The sequence below is a fragment of the Carassius auratus genome, chromosome 21, assembly GCF_003368295.1.
Source record: "Carassius auratus strain Wakin chromosome 21, ASM336829v1, whole genome shotgun sequence".
Classification (NCBI taxonomy): Eukaryota; Metazoa; Chordata; class Actinopteri; order Cypriniformes; family Cyprinidae; genus Carassius; species Carassius auratus.
In genome coordinates this window covers 18,529,575-18,549,653 of record NC_039263.1, presented here as the reverse complement: position 1 = coordinate 18,549,653, position 20,079 = coordinate 18,529,575, and the positions used below count along the sequence as shown (strand labels likewise).

The window sequence follows — 20,079 nt, the reverse complement described above, 5'->3', positions numbered from 1 at the left end:
ATCTAATTTATTCCTGTCATGACAAAGATGAAATTTTGGGTTGTTTGTTTACTCAAAAATGTGTAATTTCAAATGAAATTAAATGATTAATTATTGTTTTCTAATTTTCTCTGCTTATATCCTCCCCCTATAAATGAATGTAACTATACACTGGGGCCATTTAACTGGTCTGTAAACATTAGACACTGCTGCCCGACACCAACCCAAAACCACTATAAACTCAAAGCACCAGAGGGCACTTATACATCACCACAAAAGAGCTGGTGACTTGTGTGTGTGAATGTGTGGGCCCTGCATTTTGGTGCTGTTGTGATCTTTGACTACAGAGAAAACAAAAACATGTAGAGGAAGATGTATGTGGGTGTCTGTATGTGTTTGAAATCCGAGTACAAACACACCCAACTAAAATGAGCTTTCACTGGACTGATATATTGCTCTGTTTCAACTCAGTCAAATCTGACTGATCTATTAACAGCAGAGCCAGACTCCAGCTGAGAAACATGTTTGTGTTCCAGTGTTTCTAAGAACAGAATGAGAGGAGCAAGAAAGAAAGAGAATCTTGTAATAAAGAAATAATTGGTGGTTCATTTTGTCATCCCGAGAGCGCTCTCCTCGTGAGCAACCACAAGTTGCTTTCTCCGACTGCTGACTTTTCCCAGTCATGCCACAAACTGGCCAAGAAACAAAAATCAAAAAATCAATCCGTTCAAAGGCGCATTTTCTAGTAATGGTCTGTAAGCCCCACTCGAAGTCAAAGAGAGAGGTTGACAATGTAAATCCTACACGAAGTGTTTCAGAGAGCAATTAAGAGTTTTTTCCTCGATAACCTGAACACTGTAATCCTTAAAAGAATTTACATCAGTGTGCTAAGCAAAAGAAGCTGTGATTTTCAACTAATACTTTTCTTCATAATCCTTAAAGGGGGGGTGAAATGCTATTTCATGCATACTGAGTTTTTTACACTGTTAAAGAATTGGATTCCCATGCTAAACATAGACAAAGTTTCAAAAATTAAGTTGTACGTTTGAAAGAGTATTTTTGTTCCAAAAATACTCCTTCTGGTTTGTCACAAGTTTCGGAAAGTTTTTTTCGAGTATGGCTCTGTGTGACGTTAGATGGAGCGGAATTTCCTTATATGGGTCCTAGGGCACTTCTGCCGGAAGAGCGCGCGCTCCCGTACAGCGAGGCTGAGCACAGACAATCACTGATCAGAGCGAGAGCGAAATGTCACAAAAGGAGTGTGTTTTTGGTTGCCAGGGCAAGACAACCCTGCACAGATTACCAAAAAAAACAGCATTAAGGGACCAGTGGATGGAGTTTATTTTTACAGAGCATCAACGGAGTTGTGCAAGTGTTTGTGTTTGTTCCCTGCATTTCGAAGATGCTTGTTTTACAAACAAGGCCCAGTTTGACGACGGATTTGCGTATCGTTTATTTCTTAAGGATGATGCAATCCCAACGAAAAAGGGTCACGATCGTGTGTTGGAACCGCAGGCGGTGAGTAAAACTTCTTAAAATATCTCTGCCTCCTTGTTAGTGCGTCCCCTCCCATGCCGGAGACCCGGGTTCGAGCCCCGCTCGGAGCGAGTCGTTGCTGCTGCTGCTCTCGTTCAGCTTCAGCCTCGGGATCTGATTCTGGATCAAAAATAAACAGCTGAATCTGACTGTTAGGCCGGTGACACACTGGCTGCGTGGCGTGAGCGCCGCTTGTCTGAAGCGTCCCAGAAGCGTGGCGGATTCTGTGTCTTTACACACCAGAAGCATGCCTGACGCGGCGCTGGCGCGCTGCTGCTGTAAGGGGAGAACGTTGACAGACCAGGCTCATGTCTTCATTACAACAATATATACTTTTTTTTACACACCTACACCTACGCCTACTGATAAAGGACACCGTCAAAAGTATTGACGGCGAAATAGATTATGTTTGACAGGTGCAATATTTTAAAATCGATAATTTTTTTATTTTTTTTTTACATTTATATCTGAATTTATGTCAACCTATAGACTTTCAAATATCAAAATATCAGGAATTCATATGTATTTGTGTACAAAATGACATTTAAACACATTTTCCTATTATATTTTGCCTGGAAAAGCTTCCAACACGCGCGCGTGTCGCGGTAAAAATAGGCGTCGGTTCTATTTCTAGCAAGCAAGCGTTTGCCGCGCGGCTCGAGCCGCGCCTGAGACGCGCGTCTCACGCAGGCGGTCTGTATGCTCCAACCTGTTAACATGGGAGCCGAATTAAAAACCGACACGCCACGCGGCTGAGACGCTTGCGCCACGCATCCAGTGTGTCGCCGGCCTTAGCCATGGTTTGTTTTGGATGATAGTTTTTCCCTCACGGTAATGTCACAGCTTCCACATGCTCTCAACGCTAAAGCCTACTGGCGCTCGTGATTCTTTAGCTCCGCCCACACGTCACGCCTCCAGCGGCTCGTGTTTTTCCGAGAAAAATCGGTACAGACTATCTTTCTCTTATGAATATAATAAAACTAAAGACTTTTTGGAGTTATGAAGGATGCAGTACTACTCTATAGGTACTCAAGATTAACAGGAGATTGAGTGAAAACGAGCATTTCACCCCCCCCTTTAACATACTGTACCTATCTATAATAAATGTCACATTTTATACAAAATTAATAATTTAAATAATAATATAATATAATATAATATATTAGTTCCGTTCAGAGCTCATGAACCCGCAGAGAGCAGCCTCACCTGGGTCAGTTCTAATGAAACTTGCCGCTGACTCTGATGTTTCTTAAACACAAGATATTAGTCATTTTGGGTAAATCTATCAGGTATTCATCTATTATTTTTTCCAGAACAAATAGCTTTGAGTCAGGGTGAATATGTGAATAGTTAATATGTGAGATATATATATATATATATATATATATATATATATATATATATATATATATATACAGTATATATATATATATATATATATATATATATATATATATATATGTATATAGTGAATAATGAATGCTGTATTATATGCAGTATAATATTTTTTTTACTGTACTTTAATACTCAAACATTCCTTTGTTACTAGTTCTAAAGTGACATTAAGATGCCCCCCACCCCTAATAACTATAGTTTTTATTGGAGAACATTCAGTTCTTTAAATTCCAAATCACTGCTTCTGTTAACAATATAGTAAATATACATTATAGTTACTGTTCTGCTAATATTCTATAGGGGTCTTTTAAATATTGTTAAAAAAGGTAAGACAACTAAGACGAGAGAGATCCACTGTTCTAGGTGGTTGCTTACTAGCCCATATTAAACAGGTCCACTCTATGGCATTTCTGTGCTCTGTAATATTCCTCATTTTCTTTCACACGGATGTGATGAAAGGCTTAAAAGAATGAATGAGAAAGGAAAATCGAGCCCACCTGCAGGGGGAGGCTGCTCCTCGTTGATGGCTCGATCCAGTGATTTGTGCTTCTTGTCTCTGCGCCGCTGGCAGCGGTGATGATGATGGTGATGATGATGATGAGCTCTCTCCCTCTCTCTCTCCTGAGTGAGGGTCTGGCCCGGGGCCATCTTGGGCCTCTCCAGGTCATAATCGCTCAGATTGACCTCTCGCACCCCTCTCTGAGGATTCAATGAGGACGTAGACCGCCGCATGGGACTCACGTCTGCGATAGGCTGTGTGGTGGAAATAAAGCGAGTTAACGTGTGAAAGACGAAGAAAGTTGATGAAGGAGAGGACACATGTCTAGCACAGAACTAGAATGACAAGAGTCTCAGAGCACTAGACCTGTCACAACAGACACACAACACCAGCTGAGCATGAAAACACACTTCCACTGAAGAGCGACGCTCAGCCCGCTCCTGCGGACACACGCACGCATCGGAGAACAGTGGAACACCGTCACGCTCGATGCAAACACTCTGCTGTTTGAATGCTGTCATCGAATCGTCTCTTACACACGGACCAGACGGCTGGAATAGTTGCTGCATGAACTATCCACAGCCAAGCAGCGGTCACTGATCTATAAAGAGTCACTAGTGCTTGTTTAGCTTAACTGTTGCTGTTAATCTCTAGATACTATACAGCAGGTATACATGTGTATTTACAATATCAAAAAGATATTCATTAAATGTTAAATTGTAACTATAGTTTAGATTCATTAGAGAGTCTGTGACCACTCCTTGGTGATGACTGGAATTTTACCTTTGTAAGTCTTCTACAAAAACTCATTAGTGCCACTCAGTGGCAAAAGTGTTCAAAACCTCTAAGAAGCAGTGCGTCCCCTCCTCTCACAGTTTAAACAGCTTGAAAAGTGTATTTTTGAACTGCTCAAAGTCCATACGAATCAATCCACTGAATATGGAATATGAGGTTTTCAGTGGTTGATTGTAAAATCATTAGACTGATTCCCCCCTTATTCCCCCCAATTGCAATTTCTTTTGAAAGAATTAAATACTTTTATATAGCAAAGATGCATCAAATTGATCAAAAGTGAGTGTAAAAACATAATTTATTATTATTATTATAAAATAAATGATGTTCTTTTTAATTTTCCATTAATCAAAGAACAAAGTTATTTTACATTGCAATAATAATTGATAATATTACTGGTTTTACTGTATTTTTGATCAAATAAATGCAGCCTTTGTTAGTATAAGATACTTCTTCCAAAAACCTTTTTTTTTAATCTTTAAACAAACATTAGTGTATATGAGATATTGATAATGTATATGGCTGAAAGATATGTGAAGAGAGGACAGCACTAATCAAAATGATACACAACCCACTAAATGAAACACACTCATACTTACAGTTAGCACCAAACGACATCCAAGATAAAATAAGCACCACATTTACTTGCTTTATATATTCCTATAACTAAACTGTGGTTAATCTATTCTATTAGTAAAATAGTTACCCACAGTGATGACCTACTGTACTGTAAATGGCTTTTGTAGTGCATGTTAGTTTTGTGTTTACCTCACAAGGCTAATATGAACTGTGGTTATACAAGTTTATTGGTATCCTAAAAGAGTGTGAACTCTGAAACAGCTGGAATGGATAAAGCACACACAAGCCAACATAGAAATGGTGTGGCTGGCAAAGAGAGATAGAGGGACAAAAAGAGAGTAAGGGAGAGTGATTGCAGGTGGAACACTTGTACATACTGCTAGATACGTTCCGGCGGTGTGGCGTAAGTGGCTCCGCTGTTGGACGGGAAGAGGAAGAGGACACATAGGTGAGGAGAGCAGGGCACACAGCTGTGGCACTCATGGACACAGTAACAGAGTGAGACAGGAGGAGAGAGATCACAAAAGAGAGACAGTAAGAACGAGTGATGTGTATGAAATATCTGGATATCAAGGTCCAGTATGGTCAGAAAACGGGTGCCTAAACAAATTAGGGATGGTGGATTAGAGATTGTGTTGAAATAAAAGGTGGAGAAATGAGTTCAGAGAGTTTGATGTTATAAAGACTGTTGGAGAGAAAGAAGAGACAGACAAGACAGGACAGGACAAGACAAGACAGGAAGAGACTAAAGACAAGACATTATAACAAGGATGCTAGAGACTGTGTGGGTCTATTAGCGATGTGGCAAAAATATCAAATCAAAAGAAACCAAGTATGTACACAAATAAATTTACATTAAAAAGCAACATCAAATAATTTCACAGGTTATAAATACAACAATTAAATTTTGTTGTTGTGGTTGCTAAAAATAAATTAAATATGAAACTTATTTGAACAACTTAAACTTAAATAAGAAAATAAATCTAAATAAAATGTAACTAAAAAAATCTGAAAAAATAAAGCATAAATATAGTATATACACATATAACACAAACATTTTTAAATAGTGCAAACTTATTAAAATAACAAGAACAATAAGGTGGGAAACAAACTTTTACTAAAATCTAAATAAGAAAATGAAAACAAATGAAAGCTTATTCAAAATATTAATAAATACTATAATACTACATAAAAATACTAAAAGAACACTGAAATTCAATAAAGAGTATATCTACATTATAAAAAAGGTATGTAAAGATGTAAATAAAACAAAGATTACAACAAGAAAATTTTTCAAGAAAACAGTGTCTGTGCTGTTTCTTTGTAATTAATTGTGAAATATTCTAGCAAATTCTGAGTGAAAGTTGTTTCTGCACCATATTTTCAGTGCAATTTAAATTAAATTAAAGGATTTAATTACAACAAAGAAAAAAAATAAAACATTCTTATATAGTTCTGTATACTATATGTCTATACTGTATGTAGACTTTGCATTGTCCCTTTTTTCACTCACACACACACACACGCACGCACGCACGCACACACACACACACACACACACATACGCACACACATACTGGTTTCCATGTTTGATGGGGACCAGCTTTTTAATCATCACATGTGGGGACCACCCTTTCTAAAGGGTTTTGAGGTTTGAAAAAAATTAGGGACACTAACCATAGCTCTCTTAGCCTATACACGACTTCAGACAACTGAATTAATGAAGTAATGTCTTGACCATGCTTAATGGGGACTTCTGAAATATCGGGTGAACATGACTTACAGGGACCAAATTAGCATATTTTATGCATATCATTTGCATAATACACACACATTCCCATGATTTGAGGGGACCTTGCGCACACACTAATACACACATTCCCATGATTTGAGGGGACCTTGCGCACACACTAATACACACATTCCCATGATTTGAGGGGACCTTGCGCACACACTAATACACACATTCCCATGATTTGAGGGGACCTTGCAACAACAAATATTACAAATGACAAATAAAAGGCATTTTACTGCATTTGATATTTTGCTCTTAAAATGGGTTTAATCCACAAAGTAAAATTTAAATGTTTATTAGTAGTACAAAAGTTAAAATTTTGAAATTTCACTTTATTTTATGTGGATCTATACTGTAGTGAGTCCTGCAAACGGTTCTAGTGATGCAAAGCTTCATTCTCGCACAAAAGCCCAGTTTCACAGACAGATTACCAGGAATAGGCCTTACTTAAATTAGGGTATAGACAGAGGTGGGTAGAGTACCCAAAAACTGTACTCAAGTAAAAGTCAAAGTACTAGTCTTGAGTAGTTACTTGAGTAAGAGTATCGGATAAAAAAAATCTACTCAAGTGGTTAGTTACTAGTTACTTTGGGTCATATATACTGAGCCTATTTTTATTAAGATAGATAAAGTGTATGTAATGTATGTGTGTCTGTGTATAAATGTTTATATTTCATCAGCCTTTACTCCAATTTATGTAATTTATTATAAAACCCTGTCTGTTTACTTAAGTAACAGATATATGTGTCATGGCATAACATATTTTTAATACGCCTGACTTTATATTAAATGTGAATTTTACATTAAAAGTTAATGTGATATAAATATTGCTACTAATCTTTCATTGTTCAGAAAGAGAGCAAATAACATTAACATTATTAAAGATCATTTTCACTGACAGTCTAGATTTCAATCACTCTCAGAAACTCCCATTAAAATCACTGAAACTGTTAACACTGTGAAATCAATATCTTAATTATAGATTCATACACACATCTGCACTTTGTTGTTTCTGACGAGAGAATTCTCCAGAAAGCGGTCTACAATCAGTGAGCGTGTGAAGGAAGCACCGACATTTCAGCGATGACTCATCGGAACACCTCTGATTGGCCATTGCATTCAAAAGCTCAACAGAATCGTGTGTGATTGGTTAATGTGCAGCGCTGTAAAAACGCGTCTGTCTCTGGCTCAGCGCCAGCAAGCGATCACAGATCTGAATTTAGCAGCTGATGATATGACTTGCTGAACGTACTCGCGCCGGTGTGATTGTATTACAATTAATAAAATCTTAATCAGCTATTTTTTGTCTTTTGGAAGCTGCATTCAACTTGACTCCCCTCTGTTATAAGCCATACACGTACAACAAACTAATGTCACAGTGGTATCGTGTAGGCTACTGTAATCGAATGTAGCCCAAGTTATTACCTGTTAAACAGTAGACAGCACACGCGGTGTTCATCTAATAAGGATCTCCATCCAGAGAAAAGTAGACGGCGCGTTTGGAATAAACTGAAGCATTTACAACATTTATTGCATTAAGATAAAGTAACGAGAGGAGCGTAACCCACAGTAACGAAGTAAAAGCACAGATTTTTCCCCCAAAAAATGTACTCAAGCAAGAGTATAAAGTCTTTAAATATACTCCGAAAAGTATTAGTTACCCCCAAAAATTACTCAAGTAAATGTAACGAAGTAAATGTAACTCGTTACTACCCACCTCTGGGTATAGAAACAGCTTCTATTAAAATGCCTTAGAAAAAAAACATTACTGGTTTGCATTTTGAGACAAAACAATGGCACTGACATGTTTTACAAATCCTTCAGTGCAAGTTATCTTCAGTTAGGACGACTCTAAGTTGCATTTTGCACATGTGAATACAAAGGATTTAGCATAGTGAATGATTGCCTGTATATGTTCCAACTCATATCATACCCACAAGTCAAACATTTAAACCTTTCCACTTCGAACTATTCTTTCTTTAAATTATTTTAAAGTAGTGTTTAGCCCCAGCCAACCACCCCACATCAGCTACTACTCACTGGATACTTATCAATACAATAAACCTACTACTACTTGAACTTCAAGACAATAATTCAGATTAAAATGACTGAATTCAACTTTTATTTAGTTAAATTTCACATAACTCTAAGTCAAACCTCAAAACAAAACCTCAAAAGTCCTGTTATACTAAATGTAAAAAAAAAAAAATATATAAACTCTCACCATGCTTCCTTTCACAAACATGGATTTCAACTTTTGTTAGACCAATGCTTTCAGCGTGTGGCCTTGCAATGGTTTAACGGTTTAAGTTATTCTATTTCTTTAAGTGCTGCTGTGGCTTTAACTTTAACAAAACTTACCATGGCAGATAGTTGCATCTTTACATTATTATCTGCACTGCAATTTCTTTTTGAAAGCTGTAATGCGATTATAAACATAAAATTTTACTGTCTTCCAATCGCGGTTCCTCAGAGCTTGTGGTTCAGCTTTCAAACATTTCTCACAGTCACTCTTTGCTGGTACAGTGCCAGATATGATGAATGACTTCAGGTGCCTTTCCACCGCCTGCACCTCTGCCTGCTGCCAGGGAGCTTTCTTCTGGCTACTTTTACCTTAAAGTGATCAGAAAATAAGAAATGATTAAGATTGTATGCTGGAATTCAAATCTGAAGTTCTGAATTCTGAATTCATTCAAGGATTCGATCTCTCTCTAAACCCTCCTTTATCGAAGCTCGACTCTGTTCTGATTGGTCAGATGTCCCAGTCTGTTGTCGGTTCTACCGTTGTTTGAGAGTAGGTCAAATTACACATTCGCACACAGCCAATGAAAACCAGAGGCTGGGCTTTTGTTACAAACCTGTGTAGGTTCATGCAGGAAGCAAGTCTGGAATTACGCAGGACTCGTTTCTTCCTTTTGGGAGACTAATTTAATTTGTCCTGAACTTTGACCTTTTTACATTTGATCTTTTATATTACACACTACATAAAAAGGTCATACCTGAGTAAGCATAAAAGGGGTACTTTAACTAGAATTAGGTCAGAAATTTGTGACTAAACACATAAGATATAACCCGGTGTCTGTAGTCATTTTTTTGAATTGTCGAGAGAGAGAGAGAGAGAGAGAGAGAGAGAGAGATTGATATTCTTGCCAGATACGGTGCATTTATGAATTTCAGAAGGATCTATGACCCTCTCTAGAGACAATATGCAATGCATTTTTTTTTTTTTTTTTTACTTAAGTAGATTTACTTAATTTCCAAATGTGTTAAATTTACTTGAAAAATGATTGTGCAAAAACTTGCCAAATAAAAATTAAGTAAATTTACCTCTTGTTTTTTTTCAGTGTAGGGTAACTGGTGGCTTTTAAATGACAGAGGCATGAATTTAGAATTTCTCAGGGATAAAATGACAAACAGATATAAACTTAGTAAAATTAAAATTGAGCATTCTTTTTTACCATGTGGCTGCTACTGCAACGTTTAGCCAATTCTAGTTGAATTTAATCCTACAGAAAACAACAGACGTACCAAAGAGAAATATGTAAAGAGTTCACCTTTGCAAGGTGGTCTCATAGCACTGGCTCCTGAAGACATCGGCACTTCTGATGATGGTTTGCCTCTCTTGTGTGACATATTCCTCTCGGTAGCAGGAAGTGCCACCTCGGCTGAAGCTTTGATGGAAAATAATCAAAGTTCAACATTTTCAGAAAGAGAAGTAATATATATATATATATATATATATATATATATATATATATATATATATATAAAATAAATAGTAGTAAATGTGCTATAAAATTCTGACAATGCACAAGTGATGGGTGTTATTGTCCAACTCATGATTTTAATCATTGCAAGTATAGCTGAACTACAATCTACATCATGTCTTTTCAAGAAACATTTTAGAAAAAATAAGCTCAAACTCTTTAAACAGAGTACTTCGTTTTATTTTAGTCAAAAAGGAATCATGTCACAATTCGTTTTGTGCCTCGACCCACCCAACAGAAGAGAGTGGATCAGCTAGCTTTACATAATAAATGTAACTTTCTCTTATGAACCCTTAATTTTATAGTATTAAGTTCCTCAAAAACAAAAAGTTTACAATAAAACATGTTGATAATAAAATAGATAAATTTATATTCATACTTAATCATATGTAATAAAATGATAATGTTGAAGAATAGCTTGGAGGCATTTGACAGTAGTTTTGACAAAAAATAAATACTTTTTTAGTGTACTGAATCATCTTCTGCGCTGGAACAATGTGTTTGCCCATCAGGTCTTCACAAGTCACTGGACTGATAACAATCAATAACTACAAAATGTAATGGTGTATTTTGACAGTAATACAAACCGTCAACAGTAGATGAACAGTGTCCCTCTTGTATGCTCCTGTCTTCCTCATCACAGTCATTAACTTGTTCTTCCTCATCACAGTCAACTACTTTTTCTGTGGAAGTACAAAATACAGCTTTACAGTGGTATATAATGGTTTGCAAACTTGGTATAGGAATAGATGGTTAAAAAAAAAATCTATTAAATTAACAAACCATCAGGATCTATCCCAATTTCATCCAAGTTCTTGCCATGGAACTCAGCTAATCTTCCTTGCTCAAGAGCCATTAAAACTTTGCTGATCTTGGCTAGTTGCAGGGTCTTCTCAGGGAGTCGATAGAACTCACGATGGATTCTGATGTCGTGCCCGAGAAAGTTTGCCAGCTGGTCCATCTCGGTGTCGGTCATGTTCAGCACTGTTGAAAGGGTCGCGGCATGCTTACGCAGCCTGGTAGATGTCAGTGCCTTGGGACACTTTGCACCACAAGCCTTTGCAAAGCCACGGAGGCAGTCTGACCCTCGGAAATGTGTCATGGCTTCTGGTCTAGCAAACATATAGGCATTGTCTTTTAAAACCCCACACGCCTCTCTCTGCTTAACAAGGAGTTCTAAGGAACACAGCATTTTTGGAGTCAGAAGGACTGGAACTGGCCGACCACGCTTTCCCCTGGTGATAACCCTTGTGAAGTGTCTGCAGAGTTTCTTCTCCACTTCGGAGAGAGCCCAGTCCACATCCTCATGTGGATCAGAAGTGTCTCTTGATAAAAACACAGACAAAGGCATGCTTGCCACCTCTCCTTCTCTCCGCCGATTAAAGAGAATCATCTGAGCTAGACACACCTTGGCCAGCTCCATCCAGGCTTTAGTAGATGGACTTTCAGAGAGCAGGTTGAACCACTCATCTTGCACTTGACTGAGAAAAGTATGCAGTTTTTGTACGTCTTCAGTAAAGGGCATGAGCGTGGGCACATTCCACTTTGCTTCCCTGATATTCCTCAATGCTGTAGCAGAAATCATCTCGTTCCACTTATTCGCATGGACTTCTTGAAACTCACTGGCATTCTTCACAAGCTGTTTGTCATTGGAGATTAAGCCCTGAGCTTTCAAGAGTTTGCATACTTTAACCAGGGAATTCCCAAGCTTGTTAGCAAGAGATGGAATCAAGAATTTGTCGGTTTCACTGTCATACCCACATGTATACTTAACAGCTTTGACGGTCTCCATGTACTTCTTTGGATTTACACAATCTTCCAGTGTTTTTAAGGAGGTGACTTTCCTGGCATTGTGAATCAATCTTCCCAGTTCTCGCATCTTCTCCCGCACACATTGTTTATTCTTATCTGATAGCCCACCTTTGTTCAACAAGTGCTGCCCAATATCAGTAATTACTCTGTCATTTTTTATTATATCTGTGATTGGGTCAGGATTCATGGCACTGATTACTCCCCACAGTTGTTTGGTCATGTTTGAAGGCACAGGCCCTGTGTAGGTACACATGGACTGAACACGGTTTTTTCCTGGTTTGGGAGGGTCTGATTGTGGTTGAAGTCTACAAGTACGCATGTGTCTCCACAGGACCTTTCTTGTAAAAAGTCCTTGACAGTATGCACAATGCATGAAATCTTCTCCCTGCACTTCTTTACGTGGTCGTTTAAATGGCACTAGTTCCCCCTTTCCTGACTCCATAACAGCTGCATTGTGAGCATAGTTTCCTCTGTTGCGAATATAATCAAGCTGGTTTTTCCTCTCCTTTGAACCCTTTGGAAAGCTTAGAGCTCTAGCCACATCAGACTTATTTTCATGTGAACTTTCTAGATGCCTTGCCATCTTAGCATAGGGTTTACTGCAGTACAAGCAGTAATGTCTCTTGTTGTACACTCTAGCACCATCTCTTTTTTGGTATGCACTAACAACTATTCCGTCTGTTGTGTTCTGACTTGAACTGGGTTCTTCTCCTGTTCCAGATGCTTCAGACGCAACATTGTGCATTTTGTCTGACGTTGTGGTGTCACAATCAGGGCAACTCACTGAGCCAGACTGATCAATATCCAGTTCATCAAGAAGCCGACGTTTTGCCTGGTTTAGTGTAAGGCTAACATCACTGTCACTTTCAGAAGTGGTATCTGGAACATAATCATCGGAACTCTCTGGTGTAGAATCAAAGAGCTCATCAGAATCTTCAAGATTTGTATCTTTCATCTAAAAATAAAATAAAGAAAGAAATGGGTAGAACTGCTGCAATTAATTGATCATTTGATTTTGACAATAGCAGCCAATTTAATGTGTCTCTGTTAATCTGTTGAGTTTTTTTTTTTTTTTCTCAATTTTGCAAGTCACATGTGATGATTTGCTGCTTCTTACCATGTTATAATAAAGTTCTCAGTGCAAAAGTTATGAACAGTTGTTCTGACAAAAAAAAAAAAAAAAAAAAAAAAACTGATCATTTTGGTCTTAAAGTAAAATAAAATTGAATAATTCTCTGATACTTTGCAGTCAATATCACATGAGAATATATTAATATTACATAAATTACTGATGAGGAGAATGATCTTAGGAATGAGAAAAAAAAAAAAAAAAAAGACATCACGTCTCTTGTTGTGACTTAAACTTACTATGACACTTTTAGTCCGTCTCAGTTTTGGCACAAAAATCTCATTTTCACTGTGGTTCTGGGTTGCAATCTGTAAACAAAGTATAAACAATATTTGACATTTCTATTGCATTTGAAATATGAAAATAAAAAAGTTGACCAGAGATCAAGAGTGGAAAATATCCCTGTCCAACATCCTCTGTCTGCGCTCACACACACACATATTGAATAAAACGGGCCTCATGGGGACCTTTCACACACAACGTTTAGTGTTCCTCATGGGGACCAGATTCATCTAATCTCACACAACATCTCAACTCCCAACACTGAGCGACCAAAAGTGTGTTGTGGGGACGTCGTGAGTGAAAATTTTAAAGCACCAATTAACCAAGAAAAAGTTACTTGTGAAGGACAAAACTGGCCCCAAATATTCCACTACCTCTAACCTACTGGACACATGTTGATAAACTGTTGAGGGAACTAGTTTACAGCAGATAAGCATCAAAATATGCACCAAAAACAAAAAAACATGAAAAGACTGACAGTAGACATAACTTTCCATTGATAAATGTGACCGTACCTGTTGAGGAGACCTGGTTTGACCAAAAGCATCATCCACTGGAGTCTGTGACTGGAGAGAAGCATCATCAACTGGAGTCTGTGACTGGAGAGAAGCATCAGAGTCACCTGCTGCTCTGCTATTAGCAGCAATGCTACTCTCCTGCAAGAGACAACACCAATAATGAGAAGATTTCACAACATGGAAACACAAGAGGCTAATCTGATGCAGACACTGAATGACCAATGAGACAATCGGCATCATTTTAAACATTTATCCCTGTCCAACATCCTCTGTCTGCGCTCACACACACACATATTGAATAAAACGGGCCTCATGGGGACCTTTCACACACAACGTTTAGTGTTCCTCATGGGGACCAGATTCATCTAATCTCACACAACATCTCAACTCCCAACACTGAGCGACCAAAAGTGTGTTGTGGGGACGTCGTGAGTGAAAATTTTAAAGCACCAATTAACCAAGAAAAAGTTACTTGTGAAGGACAAAACTGGCCCCAAATATTCCACTACCTCTAACCTACTGGACACATGTTGATAAACTGTTGAGGGAACTAGTTTACAGCAGATAAGCATCAAAATATGCACCAAAAACATGGAAAAAACTGACAGTAGACATAACTTTCCATTGATAAATGTGACCGTACCTGTTGAGGAGACCTGGTTTGACCAAAAGCATCATCCACTGGAGTCTGTGACTGGAGAGAAGCATCATCAACTGGAGTCTGTGACTGGAGAGAAGCATCATCAACTGGAGTCTGTGACTGGAGAGAAGCATCATCCACTGGAGTCTGTGACTGGAGAGAAGCATCATCCATTGGAGTCTGTGACTGGAGAGAAGCATCATCAACTGGAGTCTGTGACTGGAGAGAAGCATCAGAGTCACCTGCTGCTCTGCTATTAGCAGCAATGCTGCTCTCCTGCAAGAGACAAAACCAATAATGAGAAGATTTCACAACATGGAAACACAAGAGGCTAATCTGATGCAGACACTGAATGACCAATGAGACAATCGGCATCATTTTAAACATTTATCCCTGTCCAACATCCTCTGTCTGCGCTCACACACACACATATTGAATAAAACGGGCCTCATGGGGACCTTTCACACACAACGTTTAGTGTTCCTCATGGGGACCAGATTCATCTAATCTCACACAACATCTCAACTCCCAACACTGAGCGACCAAAAGTGTGTTGTGGGGACGTCGTGAGTGAAAATTTTAAAGCACCAATTAACCAAGAAAAAGTTACTTGTGAAGGACAAAACTGGCCCCAAATATTCCACTACCTCTAACCTACTGGACACATGTTGATAAACTGTTGAGGGAACTAGTTTACAGCAGATAAGCATCAAAATATGCACCAAAAACAAAAAAACATGAAAAGACTGACAGTAGACATAACTTTCCATTGATAAATGTGACCGTACCTGTTGAGGAGACCTGGTTTGACCAAAAGCATCATCCACTGGAGTCTGTGACTGGAGAGAAGCATCATCAACTGGAGTCTGTGACTGGAGAGAAGCATCAGAGTCACCTGCTGCTCTGCTATTAGCAGCAATGCTACTCTCCTGCAAGAGACAACACCAATAATGAGAAGATTTCACAACATGGAAACACAAGAGGCTAATCTGATGCAGACACTGAATGACCAATGAGACAATCGGCATCATTTTAAACATTTATCCCTGTCCAACATCCTCTGTCTGCGCTCACACACACACATATTGAATAAAACGGGCCTCATGGGGACCTTTCACACACAACGTTTAGTGTTCCTCATGGGGACCAGATTCATCTAATCTCACACAACATCTCAACTCCCAACACTGAGCGACCAAAAGTGTGTTGTGGGGACGTCGTGAGTGAAAATTTTAAAGCACCAATTAACCAAGAAAAAGTTACTTGTGAAGGACAAAACTGGCCCCAAATATTCCACTACCTCTAACCTACTGGACACATGTTGATAAACTGTTGAGGGAACTAGTTTACAGCAGATAAGCATCAAAATATGCACCAAAAACATGGAAAAAACTGACAGTAGACATAACTTTCCATTGATAAATGTGACCGTACCTGTTGAGGAGACCTGGTTTGACCAAAAGCATCATCCACTGGAGTCTGTGACTGGAGAGAAGCATCATCCATTGGAGTCTGTGACTGGAGAGAAGCATCATCCATTGGAGTCTGTGACTGGAGAGAAGCATCATCCATTGGAGTCTGTGACTGGAGAGAAGCATCATCCATTGGAGTCTGTGACTGGAGAGAAGCATCATCCATTGGAGTCTGTGACTGGAGAGAAGCATCATCCATTGGAGTCTGTGACTGGAGAGAAGCATCATCAACTGGAGTCTGTGACTGGAGAGAAGCATCATCCATTGGAGTCTGTGACTGGAGAGAAGCATCATCCATTGGAGTCTGTGACTGGAGAGAAGCATCATCAACTGGAGTCTGTGACTGGAGAGAAGCATCATCAACTGGAGTCTGTGACTGGAGAGAAGCATCATCAACTGGAGTCTGTGACTGGAGAGAAGCATCATCCATTGGAGTCTGTGACTGGAGAGAAGCATCATCCACTGGAGTCTGTGACTGGAGAGAAGCATCATCAACTGGAGTCTGTGACTGGAGAGAAGCATCATCAACTGGAGTCTGTGACTGGAGAGAAGCATCAGAGTCACCTGCTGCTCTGCTATTAGCAGCAATGCTGCTCTCCTGCAAGAGACAACACCAATAATGAGAAGATTTCACAACATGGAAACATGGGGGGGGTGACATTTTACCCATTAGGCCAGGCATACAACCCCCACATTTAACCCCTAAATTGGTCTAAGAACATAAGACCCTATTATTCAATGTACTTAAAAAAATAAAATAAAAAAACACCGACCCTCAAGTCATAATGGTTACAAATTATTTTCATATTTCTAATAGATTCAAATTCTAATTTCTTCAAAAACCAAAAATTAGTTATTTCTGCAACTTACTTGGGTTCTCCATGGGCAGTCGTCTCCCCCATAATCATATGTGATTTCTTCTCCTTCTTTAATGTCTTTCAGCGCAAATAAACACAGGTGTGCCTTTCCATTCACATCGATTTTCTTCATCTTACAATTTGGATGTTGGTGGTCATCGTTAACTAACCGCCCAAACGATCCATCTTCCCTAGATGCATCAATGCTTAAATTTGAGAGAAAAAAAAGGGAAAAGGATAAATACAAGTGTTATAATGCATCAACACAAATCAGTGTGTTAGGCTGCATTTACACTGCATGGTTCAATTGACCCAATTCCAGTTTTCTTCATCCCATGTGGCACAGATCAGATAAGAGTCACCAGCGTTTAAGAAGGAAAATGAAGAGCATGGATTCAGATATTATCAGATCAGTTTCAGGCCTAATTCAGGACTAATTACCCCTTAGCTAACTGTTAACTGGTCAAACTAGTTTCATAAGACAATGAATGTACTATTGAAATTGAAACTGTAACAGTTTTTTTTTTAGATTGTCACCAAATGCCGTTTAAAATGCACACACTGGATAAGTGTCACTCTTAAAAAAAAAAAAATCTAAGCACGTTGTCAAAAAAAGGGATACATTCACAAAATCAGAATTGGTCATGAAGACCTGTAGTGTAAATGTGGCCTTATTTTAGCAAAAGGAATATAGCTTTGGTGCAATGTGACTTCTTACCACCATGTTTTCCCTCTCCACTTAAACTCGAACATAAAAACAGCACAGGATGGGTGGTAGAGTTTTCTTCTCCTCTCCAGCTCTGCATAATTGATCAACTCACCCCTGTACTCCACAATAAAATCTCCTTTGCAAAAGGAACCTTTTGCAAATAATCCACGTCCTGCAGATACAGCAAAAACATTTTCACCAAAAAAATTAATTAATAAATCTTGCAGAGATAAAGGGTGATAATTGTGCACACAGAACACATTAATAGTAGCTTATTTAAAATATTCTGCAACCTGGTTCCTAATTAACATAGATTTTCTATTCCATACTCACAAGGTTATGGTTCCATATTTCGTAATTATTAAGTGATAAATCAGTCATACCAGACACCACCTTACCTTTCACCGCATTGATGTAGTTCACCTCTAATTTAGTTTTGTCAGACTTCGTGACAACATGATGCATGGCATCCTTAAGAGGGCTGATTCGTGGTGGCATTTCAATCTGGAAATATATATATATATAAAAAATAAGTATAAAAAAGTATTTTAAAAAATTACACCGATTATGGAGAGATATGCAGAATTAAACTAAGGTGTTTATTAAGCAGATTTTATCTTTATTGTCATGCAACACTGTATTGTACTTACGTAATGCAACAGTTCATTACAATGTTACATTTATCAATGTGACAAATCAAAACTGAAGGTTACATAAATCTAGGACAATGTTAGCGTTTAGGGCCTCAACTCACTACATTAATTTAGGCCCTAATCTCTCACAAAATGACAATCTGTTCCTATATAATCCCAGGCCTTGAGAACTGCTGATTTGGACTACTCTTATGGACGACCTCTCCATACAAACCCTGGTTTAGTTTAACTACTGTCATTACTACATCGAAGATTAACCTTAATCATTTGTTCATTTAAAGCTAACGTTACATACCTTTTTTATTTTGCTTCATTTCTCTCACGAGCCCAGTTAATTATATGATTAATATATAATTATAATTATATATTAATAATATGACATAAAAAGAGAGGTTTTTGTTATCCTAAAAACTTTTTTTTTTTTTTTTTGGAGTAACATCTAAACAGTTTTATTTTATTTATTTTTTTTGTAAAAAACCATAGTTAATTTTTGTAATGCAATAACCCCTCCAGAACCCGTGACCAAACAAGAAATGTAACATTTCTTTAATATAAAAAAAGTAATAATTCCCCTTCCAGAACTAAAGCAAAACAGACAGAAAGCAACTTAATATGCAAAGAATCGCTACATTAGCAATCAGGCAGGCTGAAGATTTGATAAAGATTTTCACTCAAAAATGATTCTTAAATTGTATGATTATGCGATCGCTAATTGAAAAACAGAGAAATATCACAGGCCATACATAGGCCTCAACAGTTAATTAGCACCACTGTTAACTAGCTAGCTAGCGACTTTAGATCTAATTAACCTAATTGGTTTTAAATGTGCTTACCTTTTATTTAACTTTTTGCTCTGCACAACTTCAGAATCTCCTCGAATCTCAAACAATCTCCTCGAGTCGGTATCTCCTGTAAAGTCTTCTTATCGTCTGTCCGTGTGAAGTGTCCACTTAATACGCATATTTTCATATTGCTGCTGATATCGTTCCTAATGAGGACGATGAAGTGGGCGGGGCCTACCATATATAGATAACGTGTGTGTGAAGAAGCGCGCGCAGTACCGCTGAGAAATGTTTGGGGGCGCAGCTGAGCACTCCCTTCACACTCACACATTCACGGAAAAACGTGTGTTATGGGCCATCGCTGAAACTCCGCCCATCACCTTCAAAACAGCTCCTCTAATCATTTATATGGCTTTCCCTTATGGGGACCTGACTTTTGGTCCCCACAACGCAAGAGGTCCCCATGACGTGACTGTGTAAACAGACTCATGTCCCCACAACGTGATGAATACCAGAACAAACACACACACACACACACACACACACACACACACACACACACACAAACTGAACTGAAGAGAATAAATGTGTCTCTCAGTGGAGATTGGAGTATACAGTAAATTAACCTCATCTGACTTCCTCCAATTCATTTGCTTGAATTCCTCACCTCCTCTCTGCATTTATTAATACACCCTCCCAATTGCCTCCATTCATCTCTTCTCTCATACAGTTCCCCATTCACTACTCTTCCCTCTATCTGTGCACAGACGTCCTCCAGCAGCCTTTTTCTTTGCAGGAATTAATTTAGTCAGAATAAGAAACAGGCTGGGCAGCAGTTATTTTTAACTCCCACCAGAATGACCTCATATGGCCATGATGGATA

General features: G+C 38.4%; 3 protein-coding genes across 5 annotated transcripts in view; all 3 read right to left on the bottom strand.

Annotated features, from left to right (window-relative positions):
- The window catches only part of LOC113038792 (voltage-dependent N-type calcium channel subunit alpha-1B-like), an 82,355-nt gene that overhangs the window by 4,756 nt on the left and 57,520 nt on the right, over positions 1–20,079 (bottom strand). For all 3 annotated transcript variants that reach the window (XM_026196448.1, XM_026196449.1, XM_026196450.1), the window contains 2 exons: positions 5,158–5,196; positions 3,408–3,663 (listed from right to left, as the gene is read on the bottom strand). In XM_026196448.1, coding sequence (XP_026052233.1) covers positions 3,408–3,663; positions 5,158–5,196 — 295 coding nt within the window. The remainder of the gene's footprint in view (positions 1–3,407; positions 3,664–5,157; positions 5,197–20,079) is intronic.
- LOC113038795 (uncharacterized) lies at positions 8,211–13,769 on the bottom strand. Its single transcript, XM_026196463.1, has 5 exons — positions 13,523–13,769; positions 11,126–13,109; positions 10,930–11,025; positions 10,130–10,246; positions 8,211–9,188 (listed from the first exon to the last, which is right to left on the bottom strand). The coding sequence occupies exons 2-5, from the start codon at positions 13,107–13,109 to the stop codon at positions 8,965–8,967; spliced, it is 2,421 nt and encodes an 806-aa protein (XP_026052248.1). The 5' UTR covers positions 13,523–13,769; the 3' UTR covers positions 8,211–8,964.
- Positions 16,800–20,060, bottom strand: LOC113038796 (histone-lysine N-methyltransferase set-1-like). Its single transcript, XM_026196464.1, has 4 exons — positions 19,248–20,060; positions 18,160–18,265; positions 17,771–17,933; positions 16,800–17,258 (listed from the first exon to the last, which is right to left on the bottom strand). Exons 2-4 carry the CDS (start codon positions 18,257–18,259, stop codon positions 17,045–17,047), a joined length of 477 nt encoding a protein of 158 aa, XP_026052249.1. The 5' UTR covers positions 18,260–18,265; positions 19,248–20,060; the 3' UTR covers positions 16,800–17,044.

Excerpts from the sequence above, each read along its gene's own strand:
- LOC113038795 (XM_026196463.1), bottom strand. The coding sequence starts at position 13,109 with ATGAAAGATACAAATCTTGAAGATTCTGATGAGCTCTTTGATTCTACA. Across the intron at positions 10,247-10,929 it reads CTGTTCATCTACTGTTGACG|CTTCAGCCGAGGTGGCACTT; the intron begins GTTTGTATTACT and ends TTTCCATCAAAG. Across the intron at positions 9,189-10,129 it reads TATGAGACCACCTTGCAAAG|GTAAAAGTAGCCAGAAGAAA; the intron begins GTGAACTCTTTA and ends GATCACTTTAAG.
- LOC113038796 (XM_026196464.1), bottom strand. The coding sequence starts at position 18,259 with ATGCCACCACGAATCAGCCCTCTTAAGGATGCCATGCATCATGTTGTC. Across the intron at positions 17,934-18,159 it reads CTACATCAATGCGGTGAAAG|GACGTGGATTATTTGCAAAA; the intron begins GTAAGGTGGTGT and ends CTGTATCTGCAG. Across the intron at positions 17,259-17,770 it reads TGGAGAGGGAAAACATGGTG|CATTGATGCATCTAGGGAAG; the intron begins GTAAGAAGTCAC and ends CTCAAATTTAAG.